Here is a 16,721-nt window from a genome sequence, read left to right on the forward strand (position 1 = left end):
TCTAGTTTTATTAAAATTAAAGAACATTTAATAAAAGAACGAGGTATATATTCAGGTTTTTAAGTCAGTTTTACATAATATTTTGCTGTAAACTCTCACTGTACTACTTAGAACTTCATTGAGAGAAAACTTACTGTAAAGCCTCATGTATCTCCAGTTTTCCCTGAAAGTGGACCAGCTGTGTTTGCAAGTGCCATAAAATCCTTTGGTTGGATTTTTATCCCCAAATAATAAATTTTTTTTCTCTTAAATGGAAATCAGGAAGTCCATTGTCATCTTAGAATGAAAAATTGTGTGAAAACCAGCAGAACGACTAGTTTAAAGCCTCTGTATTAGGTTTTGAAACTGTCTAGTTTATACCTTCAGCAAACTTTTCATATGATCTAGGATAAATGGGGTGGTCTCTCAGTCGTGGAGATTAAATGGCTGGCTAATGCTGGGGTTTGTGTATAGTATTTTGTATGTACCATCTAAATTCTGTCTTGGTTCTGTTTTAAGTGCTTAAGATCTCTACAGACCTGAATTGCAGTTCTTATTGCTGGATGTGGGATAATTGCAGTACTCTATACAGGCAATGTAACAAGAGTAATTATATAAAAACCTGCAAGCATTCAGTTACTGCCACCACAAGGCTAAGTCTTTATTCTAAACTGGAGAAAGGTTGTACTTAAAGATGAAAGAGCAATTAAAGAATATATTATTGGGAGTATTTTAGTTAGTTTGGTGCACTAACTGATTTTATAATAGTGATTAGTTGTTTTTGCAATGTTAGGAAACTAAATAATTATGCCAAAAAGGTCAGGAAGAAAATATTTGTACTAGTTTGGGCCTATTAAGGTTTTAATCACTATAAATGACCCAGGTTTAATTGAGTTTGTGAGCATTTAGGTCAAACTGGACAGTGAGCCAAATCTTAAAGACCTCAATCAGGCAAAATTCTTTAAATCAACAGGGGATTTGTTTCAGTACGGGCAGAAATGTGTAATAATTGGCTTTAAAAATACCAAGTCAAGCAAGTACCAAAGTCTCTGGCTTCAGAAGCACAGAAATATTTTCTTTAGAAATTCAAATAAACACATAATGCTCAGTAAAATTGTTGTGCTGCAAGAAGTGAAAAATAATCAAGTGCTAGAAAAAAGGCAATTAAGATTATTCCCGATCCTATATAAATGGAGGCAAAAGGGCAGTGGAGGGCAGTACAGTCAAGTAGTTCAGCAAGTTCTTAAACTAAGAAATGTGAACACTGTTGAAAAAGTAGATTTGAGACATGTGTATAAATAACCAGAGCAGAACAAGGCTAATAAGAGAAGCAAATAGCTATGTAATTCAGAAAGGGAATATTCTAGCATGCTTTCAGTTGCTCAGTGTCTATCATATTTACTGGGCTGGTGGTTGCCCCCGTGGCCATAAATGCTTTTTAACCTAACAAAATTGTGCCTGTATGTTAAGGGCTACATAGTTAGGAAAAAAACCCACAAACCCAAGCCACCAGAAGTGGTAAAGTTGATAAAAGGCTACTGTGGTACCTGGGTCTGGCTTCAAGGTTCCCAGTTTTTTCTTTCTGCATTTGCACATCTCATATGGCCTTCATGAACTTAAGCTTTTGTATTTCAGTGTTCCAAATCCTGTGAAGGAGGATTTCGGGTTCGAGAGGTACGATGTCTGTCAGATGATATGACAGCCAGTACTCAATGTGATCCACAGCTTAAACCTGAAGAAAAAGAACCATGTAACACGCAAGACTGTATCCCTGAAATAGGTAAGGAAGAGGAAGCTTCTGGTTTAAATAGGGAACTCCATCTAGTGGAGAAAATATTTCATAGTCTTGCAGAGGTGTTGGAAGTATATTTTCTTCAAGTTCAGGGCTTTATTTTTGCATGCAATACAGCTCTTTTCTGTAGTGTAAAAGGAGGCTTTAATTTCCAATTAAAAACGTTTTTCTTGTAACATGTAAGAAAGTGGCTTACATTTGAAGTTGCTGAGCATGTGAGAAATCTGCTTCTGTGAAAATAGAGGGTCTTTTTATGCAGCTTCCTTGCATTCTCAAAGGTTTCTCTTGGCAGAGTCTTTAAAACAGAAAAAGGATTGTGTATGATATGCTGTATTTTGTAATAGTATATTTTGTAAGGGCAATTAAGCCATTTTCTTTTATGCAATGTAAATGCACACCTACATATAATTTGGCTTTGGAATTAGTCGATCAAATCATACAGATTTGATTTTAATACTAACAAGGATGACTAGGGAAAGAAAGATGCAAGTGTATAGAAACACATTGTACAACAGTCTTCAGCTGATATTTATTTATGTTAATAATTTAACTATATTTAAAAAAAAGGCATACCAAAAACCAGCCACACACACACAAACCCCCACAAGAGGATAAATAGGAATAGGTGCATTTTTCCACAGTTTTATGTATCTTTGTATTAAATGTAGAAAATCTTGAATAATCTAACTAATTTGCATTGGTAGCCTATTTTAACCTGACAGTGAATGTTTAAATACGGGTGCAAGGAATTTCACATGGTGAAAAATAGGGGGTTGGTTATTTGTTGCTCGAACACTGCTTTTTTTAGTTTCTTATCTCTTTCTTTTTCTCCACAGATGAGAACTGCAAAGATAAATACTACAATTGCAATGTGGTGGTTCAGGCCCGGCTCTGTGTCTACACCTATTACAAAACAGCCTGTTGTGCATCCTGTACACGTGTGGCAAACAGACAATCTGGGTTTCTAGGACGTAGATAACAAATACTCTTCTACTCAAAGTGGCAATCTCAGTCTTCAGATGACGCTTGAACAGTGTTACTGTTTGACTACAGCAGGTTTTAGCTTCTTAGAGATGGGTTTTATATTGCTGAGTACATCAAGACTATGGTTAAATTTCACACCCTTTCAGTTACAGTTATTGTGCAATTATCTTTTTTAAAAATGTTTGTTTTAAGCCCACAATCTTTTTAAAGCATTAATTTTTAATGATACTATTCTTTGCACCTGCTCATCAGATAACTAATTATTTAAAGAATATACCAGCCTTAGTATTGTGAAATTAATGAAAACTAGATCAGTCACAGGCAATTACTGGAGATATTTGACCAGTATGGGTACAGCTGCTGCATTATTTTCTGAGTGCTTACTCTTACTTCATATTTTGGACTGCCTTGAATTAGGTGACTAAATCAGTGAAAAATGCACATGAGAAAAATTACTTCACAAAGAACCAGACCCTTGAAGATCCGTTTACCATCAGTTTCTTAGAACTCTAACATATATTTTTAATTACTTCGGTCCATTCATAATAAAGTAGAGTCACTGTTAAGCTCTCTCAGTTGTACTTTTAAGTGACTTCCTGTCCTAAGGCAACAAATATATATACACACTTGACTGCCAAAAAGTGCCTTCATATTTCATTCATAAATTCTTGAAGTTACGCTTTTCTAATTTTGTATGGATTTTAAAACACATTACCTACCAGAGTGCCACTAGACCCTTTAAGTCCTTAACAACTGCAGCTGTCACTGAGACAAATTAACCAGAATGTTGAAGAGCCTTTGCTGCTATAAAAAAAGTAATTGTTTCCTTTGGCAAGGTCTTCTTCCTGTAGTACAGTTATTTCAGTGAACTGGTATCTTGCCTAATGTCTTGTCTCTGCACTATTGCTTAACAACTATTATACCAAAGTACTTTGTCCTGACCTAGTCTGGATATGTCACCAGTTTCTGAAACAACCATCAAAGGATGCAGGCCTCTGTGCTTTATAGTATGTTACTTTTGGTACCAGACAGTGGTATGAGTGTAGTAGCTGAATGTCTGTAAAAAGGAGATCTTAGCTACTGACATTCTTCAGATTTTGATCAGTTATTACAACATACTTGTCTTTTTTTAGTCAGTGTTCCATCCTTAGGATCTACTCCTGTTGCTCCTTTTCTACTACTTAAGAATGGCTCCAGACTTAGAGCTGAATTGGTGATTTTTCAATTCTGCAATTACAGTAGTCAGCCTTAGGACTTGCTAGAAGCAAAGTTAATGTGCTATGTTTTGTATTATCTGCACATTCTCTTTACCTGAGAAGCCTTTCAAATCTGTAAATAAGACTGAAGGATAAACCAAACACTTCTGCATATTCAGCTTTGTATTACAGCATATTGCTTGTAAATTGGTGGTGACCCAGCTGTGTATCTATTTCTGAGGTGCCTATTGTCTGAGTTCAAAAGCAATTTTAATAAGCAATGCTAAGTCACTCCCAGTGATATGATACAACAGTAATTAAGTGTCCTGCTGCTGCTGAAGAGCCATGTTTGAGCCTCATGTGTATTATTTTCTTCTTACTGACTTGGTGGAGAGGATGTAGAAGGCGGAATGGAGATCACAGAATCCCGAGGGTTGGAAGGGACCTCAAAAGATCATCTAGTCCAACCCCCCTGCAAGAGCAGGGTAACCTAGAGTACATCACACAGGAACTTGTCCAGGCGGGCCTTGAATATCTCCAACGTAGGAGACTCCACAACCTCCCTGGGCAACCTGTTCCAGTGCTCTGTCACTCTTACAGTAAAGAAGTTCTTCCTGATGTTAACGTGGAACCTCTTATGCTCCAGTTTACACCCATTGCTCCTTGTCCTGTCACTGGATATCACTGAAAAAAGCCTAGCTCCATCATCCTGACACCCACCCTTTACATATTTGTAAACACTGATGAGGTCACCCCTCAGTCTCCTCTTCTCCAGGCTAAAGAGACCCAGCTCCCTCAGCCTCTCCTCATAAGGGAGGTGTTCCACTCCTTTAATCATCTTTGTGGCTCTGCGCTGGACTCTTTCAAGCACTTCCCTGTTCTTCTTGAACTGAGGGGCCCAGAACTGGATGCAATATTCCAGATGCGGCCTCACCAAGGCAGAGTAGAGGGGGAGGAGAACCTCCCTTGCCCTACTAACCACACCCTTTCTAATGCACCCTAGGATGCCATTTGCCTTCTTGGCCACAAGGGCACATTGCTGGCTCATGGTCATCCTCCTGTCCACCAGGACCCCCAGGTCCCTTTCCCCTTCACTCCTTTCCAGCAGGTCAACCCCCAACCTGTACTGGTACATGGGATTGTTCTTCCCCAGATGCAAGACTCTACACTTGCCCTTGTTGAATTTCATCAAGTTTCTCCCTGCCCAACTCTCCAGCCTGTCCAGGTCTCTCTGAATGGCAACACAGCCTTCTGGTGTGTCAGCCACTCCTCCCAGTTTAGTGTCATCAGCGAACTTGCTGAGGGTACACTCAGTTCCCTCATCCAGGTCGTTGATGAAAATATTAAACAGCACTGGTCCCAGCACTGACCTCTGAGGGACTCCACTAGTCACAGACCTCCAGCTAGATTCCGTGCCATTGACCACAACTCTCTGCCTTCTTCCTTTCAACCAGTTCTTGATCCACCTCACTACCTGATTGTCAAGCCCACACTTTCTTAGCTTATCTATGAGAATGCTGTGGGAGACTTACTGAAATCAAGAAAAAACACATCTACCGCTCTGCCATCATCCCTCCACCTAGTCACTTCCTCATAGAAGGTTATAAGGTTGGTCAAACATGACTTCCCCTTCATAAAACCATGTTGGCTGTTCTTAATAACCCCCTCATCCTTAATATGCCTAGAGAGATGGACCTTAGATTTTTTTCTGTTTGGTCATTGGTGAAAAAATATATTTTGGACACAATGAACTACTGTTGTTTGACTGAATGAAATGAAGAAGCGTTTCCCCCAAAGTTGATAGTTACTGTTTGTGACTACAAAACAATAATGTCTGTTTCTGTACACCTTGATCTGGTGTTTTCCACTGTAATTAATTGATATAAAGCTGTTAGAAACAGAAATTAGAATTAGAAAACCTTTAATTTCATGAATCTTTCACAGTCATATTCCCTTGTATTATAAAGACTTATACATGAAAATAACATACAGGTTTTTGATCATTTTATATTCCCTAGATTCTTGACCAAAGAATAATATGGAGAAAGTGCAGCATAAACAACACTGGAAATCAGTGTTTGTAAACAGATTTTCATCTGAATATCTCATTGCAGCAAATCTTGACAATACAGTATGTAATTCTTGCTGTTGTCTCTTTTGTCCCAAGGAACTCGTGCCAGCTTGAGGGAAATACCTGTCCCATAAAAATGCTTTCTGAAAATCACAAGGTAAATGAAGTGCAGAGAGGAAATCAGGTTTGCAATCAGTTCACAGAACATAACCTGCTTACACATACTTTTTGCTGTGGGGCAGTGACTCAGAACACAAACAGCTGATCCTGGTCTTTTATAAAATATGTTATTTTGCTCTGAAATTAGCCATTAGGTCATTTTACAAAGATGATCGCCTTGTAGGCACCATAAACAGAGTTCATGGGAGCTAAGCATCAAAGAATATATACGTACACATATCACTATAATTCTGTATTACATCTAATGTATACAGCTTTGTGAATTGGATGCAGTGAGTTATGACTGTACAAACTGTACTTTTTAGTAAAGGGACAATTTTCAGATGTATCAGATAAAACAAAAATAAGATCATGTCACCTAATTAAACATCAGAGAATAAGGAAACTGCAGAATGTTGCAGAACTTAATCATTTATCATCTCTTCTTGTGTGTCAGCATAATCAAAGTAGTTGTTCCTGCTAAATGAACTAATGAATCTTTCTTTTCAGCACTTTTATATAGTAATATTATGTACAAAGTGCTACTACATAAGATTTCACCATCACACAAAATGCACTTTTGAAAATGTTGCTATAGCAACTGTTTATTTTAATAGAGCAGTGCACCAAGTTGGGATGATGCCTGCAGAGGGCTTGATTTTACTTCCATTGTAAATCAGAGGTGGACTTACTGAATGCAGTAGGTAGACTTAGAGTGGATATGAAACCAATATAAGTAAGGGATGGTGGAGCCTTTTGAGCTTGAAAGCTTTAATTTCTTTTTCTGACATTTTAACACCATCAAAATCCCACAGAATGATGGATCCTTGCCTTAAAGATTTTCACCTTACACAATCCAGTAACACCAGAGTAAGTGTAGAAAGACTGCTGTAGGTTGTTGATTTAAGGAGTCTAAGTAGTTTAACTCCTTATAGGAGTAAAATCCGCATACAGCTTTCATGTCTTGCAGACATGCAGCTGGCCAAAATCAGCTCCATCCAGAGCAGGCTCTGTGTTCCAGAACACTCTCATTAATTCTGGTGCAGTAGTTTATCAAGTTATCAAGGGTCCATCAGGGTTTGCTAGCTCCTGCACAATGTCAGATCCAAACATATGTACGCAGAATTGCTTGTATATAGGAATTGGTTGCCAAGTTTGAGAGCTCTTACTAGCAGCACTGAATTCATGGAGTTCTCCCTTCTTCTGACTAGCTGAGAAAACTGAAGATCATGGTGTGGAAGCATGAGAGGTTGCTCCTGTGGGAACGACCCTTTGTCTGATATGGCCCTCAATGAGACAGTATCTGCTTTAGTCCCCAGATCTCTCAATTAGGGACAAGCTTGTTAGCAGGCAGTTGAGTGCTGGGGAGAGCACTACAGGGGATGTGTTCTTAGAAGCCTGCTAGCCTGGAAGTCCAACTATAGTGTATGCCCAGTGATGTGATGCAGGACTACCTCTGTATCTCTGCACAGGGAGCTAGTATCTTCCTCATTACACGCATAATCTTTTTTTTTTTTTCCCAGTACTTCAGGAAATGGAGAACTTTCTGTATGAATAAAGCAGTGCTTAATGTTGTTGGTTAAATCCCAGTTTTATGATTATGTGATGCAGTTCAGAGTTTGGTCCTTTTATACAGAAAGAAACCTAATGTGTCACAGAGGATGTTAGGTTACTTGTTCATAAACTTGATGTAAGTGGTCAGTATAGCCCTGTGAAACTCAGAGCAGAAGACCACAAGGGGCAGCAGTACTACCAGGACCTTGCTGCTTACTTTGCTTATGTCAAGAGTCCTAGAAGGTGCCACTGAAGGAGGTAGATGCTGGAAACAGCTGATGACTAGAAGAGGGAAGGTTATGCCTTCCTGAAGGAAATACTTTGCTTCCACTCTTTGTATCAATAACACCATAAGTAGTAAAATGTGCTTTCCAGGGCTTTGCTTTTTTTCATCCTCATCCCGACTTGCCTCCCTTTAACACCCACAAGACACTCCTCTTCCTCTCATCTCACTTCCATCCCTTTGTCCTTTGGGTAACAATGTCTGATTTTGCCAGAATTACTGAACTGGCCATTTGATTGATAAGAATCCATGTTAAAACTAGTCCCAGCTATTTAAAAGAACTACATTCCTGCCAGTCCAGTTATCTGTTTGGATTTGTGGGGTTTTTTTTTGGTGTGTGTATGCGTCCATGCTGACTGGTTTTAAGTGCACATTATTAAGGTACCTACTGAATTCATTTCTATGCAATGAACATGTGAATGCACAGCTACTGAAGTATGTAGTGGCTCTTCATATGAACATTTATTGCATAAAAAATGAGAATTATTGTCTCCACAAAGGAAAAACTGGGTGCCTACATGGTTTTCTTGAGACTTACACTTAGTGTCTCTGTCTTTCTAAGAGCTGTTCTGTGTATTATGCAGGTAATGTGCCTGTCTGTAACTAGAACACACAAAACATGAAAATTTGAGCACAAAAAGTAAACTTCCTTTATTCCTAAGTTACAGAATATGTTTGTAGGGGATACCTTAGCTGTTTATTTAGAAAATGGAGTAAAATAATTATTTCTATATAAGAAATGAAAAGTCACCCCTAAGCGTTTTCAATATATTTTCAAGCAAACTTGTCATCATTGTAGTATCTCAGTATTGTTGCTCACATTCAGACTTGGTGAAAGGGAGAGAATTCCATTTATGGGAACTCACACCAGACCTGAACTCAGCTCTGCTTCTCAGCTTTTAGCAACCAGAAGTTCTGAAGAATGTGAGTTCCCCATCTTCTGTATCCCTGTTTACTGTAATGGGTTATAGAACACTATCACTATATCTGGAGAGGAGAGGAGCTTAATTTTGAGCAATCATTGACTTTCCAGTGACAGCTGTCATTGCTGCTTGCCCTGGACTGTTGTGTCCGTGCTGTGTTTGGTCTTATGAGACCAGTGGCCTTCGCAGGGGTTGGGTACGTACAAACTTTTGAAGCCCCATCATAGTCACTCAGGATCATAGAGGATCAGGAAGGGTTGGAGACAAAAGAAACCCTAACTTTTTTAGTATGTATAAAATTTTCTACTTGACCCTCATAATAGATTTTGGCAGAAGGATATACTTTATTATAACTTATTTTGTTGTTATGTGTAAATACAAGATGTCTATGGGAAATAAGTAATTCTGAGCTGTGTCTATGAAACAAGCCACTGCACCAAAATATTTCAAATATTTAGAATAGGCAGATTTTTTTATTAAAAGGGACCTGATATGTATTTATTTACATATACAATTCAAATTTTGTCCAGCTTTTTCATTTTACTAACCCAGCTTTTTAGGGAATTTTATAGCACAGGTATTGCATATATATTTTTGTATATATGTCATACTGTAAATCCATAATACAATTTTCTAAACTTCCTGATTAGCCAGTTCATGGAGTGAATTAAAGGGGGAGAATATAGGCGAATTGCTTTCTGACTCGTTCAGGAATATGTATCCATGGCAATGCACCTGAACCAGAACTGTACAGCATCCTTTCCATATTGTATACATTTTCTCTTTGATGAAAAAATGTTAACTATTTTTGTTTATGACTAATTTATTTTTTATTATTGTGAAAAATAAAGTAATTCAAGATGAATTTGTGACATGCTATTTTTCTTATTTCATTTGTTCTTCCAGAGCCTCTTCAGAATTAAGTACAGGTATCAACAAGGGATACACGCTAAGGAAACCCTCAGTCAAATGTAGACCTGGACAAAATATAACCATGTTGCAAAAGGCTGCATCAGCTGTGCTGCAGCCTCGCACAAGTGATAGCAGCATCCTGACAGACTGCCCCTGAGACACTTGTGTCTGTTACCCACTGGAAAGGCAGCTATTTCCTTGTGTGGTCCATGGGCCCATTCATGCCCTCAGCAGGTTTGCTCCCAGTGCATTCTCACTTTTCCTGTGCGTGTGCAGGATAAGGCTCAGCAACGGGCGCGGTCTGTTTTCAGGAGGCAGCTCCTCCTGGAGCAGCAGGGCTTGCTGTGCCAGGGTTGAGCTGGTGTTCTGAGGTTTGGAATCTTGCAGTTCTTTGTAATGGCATCTGGTTTTCAGTCGCTGCTTTACCAGTGGAAGATCGGCGACATGACAGCAAAATAACCTAGGTGTGTGTTCAGCTGTGCTCATACCACACAACACTGTGGCTCTACCCCGCAGCACACATCCCGGTGCTGAGGAAGCATGCACTTTACAGGTGCAATTTCTGCTGGCAGCTGGTGAAGGATTTTTTTCCCACTTTAGCATAACCAGACCAGCGCTACAAATGGTTACATTTCATTGTAATTTTACTATAAATAAGTGAAATTCCAAGGGAGAAAAACAGTATCTAAACCTTTCTGGAGATGCCGTTATTTGACCTTTCCTCTTTGCCGTTACGAGACATTCCGTGTAGCTCCACATAGTGGGGAGTCACCCGGATTCTGCGTTCTGCATTTAGGGCTGAACTCAGCCATTACGTGCGCGATGCTCACACCCGCCATGGCGTCTGCGCGCTTGCTGGGCTGATTTTAGCATTGATTTAGAATCAGCACCAGCTTAGATTTGTTTGCTTTGGTGTTTTTTTGAGGTGTACATATGCAGAGAGAGAGAATGTAGCATAACACGTATCCAGAAAGAAGTGCAAAGCTCTTCACATTTTAGCTGAACTTGAAAGGCACCTGTGGAGGCCATCTGCTTCAATGCCCTTGCTCAAAGCAGGGTCAATAACAGCAAGCTGCCCATGGCCATGTCCAGTCAGCCAAAGCTGTTTTATTATATTCAGATGGAATTCACTGTTTATTTGGTTTGTGTCCATTGCCTCAGTGCACACCCCTGAAAAGAGCCTGATTCTGTTGTCTGCAGTCCTTCCAATCATGTATTTACACACAGAATCATAATTTTGGCTTAAAACTTCCCTGCAGCCTACTTAAAAACAAACAACAAAACAAAACCAAAAAACAAACTGATACCTCATTTATGCTGTGTAAATCACTTGTTTAACTGAATTACTTCTCATCAACTATTACTTGTTACCATATTACAAAAGACAATTTTCTGCAATGATGTGTTAAACAGCTCTTTTTTTAGGAGATGGGTGCTCAGAAGGTTGAAGTGAATTTTTAGATTTTTCTCCTGTGTCAAGACACAAAAGGAGAATTTTTATGTTAGTCTCAAGTTTGACCTTCTTTAGGAGCTGTACCCAAACTGAAATGCCACTTCTGTTTGGTTTGAGCTTTTGGTTTCCAAGGTGCATTCTCCTTCACCCTATCAGCAGTCAGCCTTTTCCTGAGCAGCTGGTTAGATGCCAGTAAATAATTCTAAGATGTCTCCTTTTGGATCCTGCTACTAGATTTGGTACTGGAAGAATAGAATGGAAGTTGTGTTCTTGCTCTGCTGGTTTTGACAATTCTGTCCTTACTAACTTGCACTTGTGTGACATGCTGTGAGAGACTTTTATCAGGGAGCTAGTTGCTCCTGACTTCTGTGGGTGTTAACATTCGTAAAATGGTAAGCTGATCTTGTCTCCAATAGAGCTTTTCTTTCCCCCACATACATTTCTTAAATAAAGTTTAAAACACTTCTGTTCACTTAACTTAGATGATTTATATACTAGATTGCTAAGGAAAGTAAGACCTATGTAAAATTGTATCAGGCGTTTGATTTTGTTTCAAGTGCCAGAAGAAAGACAGGCCTATTTACTCAAGTGATTCTAAAAAACAAGGTTTTTTTCTTTACCAGTGATGTGCAAGCATAGTCCAATTAAGTCTGGGTGATGTTCACGCTCCTCATTAAGAACAAATTAATATTCAATATTAATTTTTTTCCATATGTAGCTTATGAAAGAGGGGAGGAAAATTATGTAGTACAACCCCTTCGTATTATTGCTCTTCTATTTCACTGGAAATCTATGTGGTTTTTAGAAATATATGGATTTTTAAAATTTAATGAATGATATGGAACAACTGTAAGTGAAAACAGATGTGCAGGAACTACATATGGACTTACAACTGTCATCAGTACCTTTCACTGCTGAATTTGTTTCAAAGGATACTTTTTGCTCTGGAGACTTTTTAACTGGTAGGGACAAATCGTCACTCATTACTGGAGGAAGTTGAAGGGGAAGTGCTCTACAGTTGCTTTCTCTGAACTACGGAGAATATGAAGACTGGAATGTCAGTTGTGTTGTTTTATACAGTTGAAATGCCTGTGAAGATTTTATTGGAATCTTGAGGTCCAAAGCAGAGATTCTGGTATACAGTTAAAGCGGTTATTGAGTGGAAGAAAGGAAATAAATGCACATAAATGTCTGGCACAGCTTTGGGGACTGTAGATAATTTCTGTTGATCTTTTCTTCATTGCACTTGCCTGTTTTATTATGTCTGTTCTTTGTTACTCGTTTTTGTTTGGGATAAATTGAAATAAAAGTGAATGTTTGAAGAAGGAAAACTGACTTTCAAAGGAGGAAAAATCCAATAGGGTGCATCAGGAACCAAAAGTAAATTTATTCAATAGCTTTCATGCTGCGTTCCTACTTAGTCATTGTGAAATTTTGGGTAAGGCATAGAAAAATAAATACTTGAAATGCACATAATACAGAATTAACGTCATGCACCTGCACTGTAATTGCAATCACCAGGACATATAAATGCAAATGGATCAGTGAAACATACCAGTAATTGTCAAAAAATCACATTGTGGGCTTTCAATTTAATTAGTGTTCAGCAACTGCAAAATTGTTAGTCTGTGCCAGACTATGTCATGATTTCACCCCAGCCAGCAACTCAGCTCCACACAGCCACTTGCTCACTGCCCCTGCATCAGGATGGGAGAGAGAGTTACAGTAGTAAAAGTGAGAAAACTCATGGGTTGAGATAAAGACAATTTAATAGGTAAAGCAAAAGCTGTGTGCACAAAGCTGTGTCCCCTCCCAACTTCTTGTGCACACCAGCCACCTTGCTGGTAGGGTGAGAAGCAGAAGAGGCCTTGATACTGTGTAAGCACTGCTCAGCAATAACTAAAGCATCCCTGTGTTATCAGCACTGTTCCCACCACAGCTCTGAAACAGAGCCCCATACCAGCTGCTATGAAGAAAATTAACTCAATCCCAGCCAAACCCAGCAGAACCTATTATTAGGAATTTGTTATTTGGAGCACAAGTAATCTTTCTCCAGTGTGATAGATAAGCTGGAATCTGAAAGTTGTAGCTATGAACTGTACCTTTGTGAATTCTGTTGATAAAAATGCAAATAATGTAATTCCCCAACATTCCTATTTGGTTTCTTGCTATACATGTTAAAAACAAGCAAACAAACAACAAACCCATCCGAACAAAATCACCCCACACCTTAGTGGATGTTCTGTGCAACTGTGTGAATTATAACTACCTGGACCTTAGCATCTTTAGTTCCAATTTCTGAATCTAAAGTCAGATGACTGAAATGGCACTGGATCACAGTTATAGTAATCCAGTAAAAGTTGGGTCCTTTTAAGACAGGGAACTGTCTGCATCATGTAATTATGTTTGCTTTATATATATATATATATATATATATATATATATGACCAAGAGATGGCCCTTGTGAGGAAGAGGTAGCAGCTATTTTCAGGCTGTGGTAATGGTAAACACATGCAAACACTTCCTACTTCCCAATTCAAGTTACCAGCTGGCTGTTACATTATCATGTGTCCCTGTTGTGCAAGGCTGAAAGAAAGCACAGTGTGCCTGGGAAAACCAGTCATTTTGGTATTGTGTTGTGGTGGAGCTTTGTGAAGGTAACCTTCCTTACTCTGGAGACTCCTGAAATTGCTAGTAAGAGACTACAGAAGCATGAATTTGGTGGTTGGAGAGTAAAATGACAAAGTACCAAGGGAGCTACACCAGACTGCAATACCAGCCACTCTCTGGTCAAAAGCATTTCTATTATGTGAGTGGATCTACCGTTAACTGCAAGATATCAAAACTACTTGTGTGTTGACATGGGAAGTGCACTAAATTATGTATTCTTTTGCTTAGGACATGGCTGGCTGTTGATTCAGCTTTGCATAAGCCTTGGAAGGGATGTACCTTCTGGCTTCATAGTGAAATAAGAAAAAACATGCCAGTGGAATAAAATGTTGCTGGAGCTGAAGATGATGCTTTGGAGCAAGTCTGAGGTATCCTCTGTTGTTTTTCTAAAGGACTGTTCACTTTATTAGCATGTTACTGTTTCTCTGGGAAGCATCCAAAATGCTTCTACTGTAATTTGTTTTTACAAGCAGCAACAATAACCAGAGAGCTAAAATTATCACATACTGTGTTTCCACCACTAGGATGTTCTCTTTGAACCAGATTTCCTGCTGCCTGAAAAAGTCTCTTAGCGGTCTTGTTTGTTTTGTGGGAAGAATGCTGCCCTTTCCCCCCCCCCCCCCCTTTTTTTACAGTTAATGGTTAACTTTTCTTGGAAATGGTTGCTATTGCCTTAAGAGAGTGTGCTAAGGTTACAGGCTGAAGAAGTAGCAGTAATGTGACTTGCTTAAAAAGACTGTCATACATTCACTAGGTCAGGTGGACTTTTAATTATGAGTGAATGCTGTTTGGTTGCTGCAGAATAAAGTGAAAAGTGAGTTTGTAAAATCCAGGTCAGCTTAAATCCAGGTCAGCTTAATTACAGAGAGCACCTGCCTGAAAAATCATTTTTGCTTGGTAACTGAACCAACTTGCTTAGCACTGTGTTCTGATTAAGACTGGAGAATAAAATGTCATAATAGTTTTTATTTTCATCCTAGAGATTGGTGAGCGGTGTGTTCAGCTATTTAAATGCACTGGTGTTCAGTCACTTTTCTGATGTGTTTTGACTCAAAACTCCCAAGAATTGGGAGCCATAGCAGCAGTAAACATTTATGCTATTTCAACAATGAAGTAGTGAAGGAAAGGAAGCACATACATGCAAATGTTTTACTAACTTTTCCATAGCTCTTAGTAGAGAACCCTGGGAAAATGTGTTTATTTGAAAGATTGCTTTCAATTTAAGGAGATATTCTGTGCATTCTTCACACTCTAACATCTAGAACACTCTGTCCATTTTTAATCATGTTCTTGCTGTAGTAATTTGACACATAATACTTTTAATTTGTCATTATTGCATAAAGTACTGTTTTTCATTAAAACATCTTTTTTATGTTAAACTGTAATAATTTGATTCCCTTTTCTTGTCCCCCCCCCCCAAAAAAAAAAAACAAAAAAATACATTGGGCATAATCTTCTTTAGCATACAAAATCATCTGAAAAATGCCTGAATTCCCTTATCTTTTCTTGATGTAAATTTTGAAAAATTATGCTGTTGTACCAGGTGAGTAAGTACAGCCTGTGGGTCTTGGGTGCAGAGCATAAAATACATTTTATGTTATTAATAGAAGTAAAGAATGAGGGCAACAGATAATAGAATCATAGAATAGTTAGGATTGGAAAGGACCTTAAGATCATCTAGTTCCAACCCCCCTGCCATGGGCAGGGACACCTCACACTAAACCATATCACTCAAGGCTTCATCCAACCTGGTCTTGAACACTGCCAGGGATGGAGCATTCACAACCTCCCTGGGCAACCCATTCCAGTACCTCACCACCCTTAACAGTAAAGAATTTCTTCCTTATATCCAGTCTAAACCTCTGCTGTTTAAGTTTCAACCTGTTACCCCTTGTCCTATCACTACAGTCCCTAATGAAGAGTCCCTCCGCAGCATCCCTATAGGCCCCCTTCAGATACTGGAAGGCTGCTATGAGGTCTCCACGCAGCCTTCTCTTCTCCAGGCTGAACAGCTCCAACTTTCTCAGCCTGTCTTCATAGGGGAGGTGCTCCAGTCCCCTGATCATCCTCGTGGCCCTCCTCTGGACTTGTTCTAACAGTACCATGTCCTTTTTATGTTGAGGACACCAGAACCGCACACAATACTCCAAGTGAGGTCTCACGAGAGCAGAGTAGAGGGGCAGGATCACCTCCTTCAACCTGCTGGTCACGCTCCTTTTGATGCAGCCCAGGATACAGTTGGCTTTCTGGTCTGTGAGTGCACACTGCTGGCTCATGTTCATTTTCTCATTGACTAACACCCCCAAGTCCTTCTCCTCAGGGCTGCACTGAATTTCCTTTTTGCCCAACCTGTAGCTGTGCCTGGGATTGCTCCGACCCAGGTGTAGGACCTTGCACTTGGCATGGTTAAACTTCATGAGGTTGGCATCAGCCCACCTCACAAGTGTGTCAAGGTCCCTCTGAATGGCATTCCTTCCCTCTAGCATATCAACAGAACTGCACAGCTTGGTGTCATCGGCAAACTTGCTGAGGGCACACTCAATTCCATTGTCCATGTCAGCGACAAAGATATTAAGCAAGACCAGTCCCATGTGTGTGGAAGACGTGCAAATAGTGGATCAGCTTCTTAAGTTCTTAATTCCTATGGATGTATACTTACTTAAATACACATTTGATTTCCATGTTTAATGCAAGCATTTCTAAGGGCAAGAATAGAAATCTAAATTGTGAATTGTAACTGTAATC

At 39.2% G+C, this 16,721-nt stretch overlaps 1 protein-coding gene across 2 annotated transcripts in view; it reads left to right on the plus strand.

Moving 5' to 3' along the window:
* THSD4 (thrombospondin type 1 domain containing 4) overlaps nucleotides 1-3,347 on the plus strand; it is a 252,659-nt gene extending 249,312 nt beyond the window's left edge. For both annotated transcript variants that reach the window (XM_005145668.3, XM_013128196.3), the window contains 2 exons: nucleotides 1,615-1,759; nucleotides 2,608-3,347. In XM_005145668.3, coding sequence (XP_005145725.2) covers nucleotides 1,615-1,759; nucleotides 2,608-2,750 — 288 coding nt within the window. In that variant the 3' untranslated portion in view covers nucleotides 2,751-3,347. The remainder of the gene's footprint in view (nucleotides 1-1,614; nucleotides 1,760-2,607) is intronic.
* Nucleotides 3,348-16,721: the final 13,374 nt, after the last annotated feature.

This window comes from Melopsittacus undulatus, chromosome 9 (assembly GCF_012275295.1).
Source record: "Melopsittacus undulatus isolate bMelUnd1 chromosome 9, bMelUnd1.mat.Z, whole genome shotgun sequence".
NCBI classification, from domain to species: domain Eukaryota; kingdom Metazoa; phylum Chordata; class Aves; order Psittaciformes; family Psittaculidae; genus Melopsittacus; species Melopsittacus undulatus.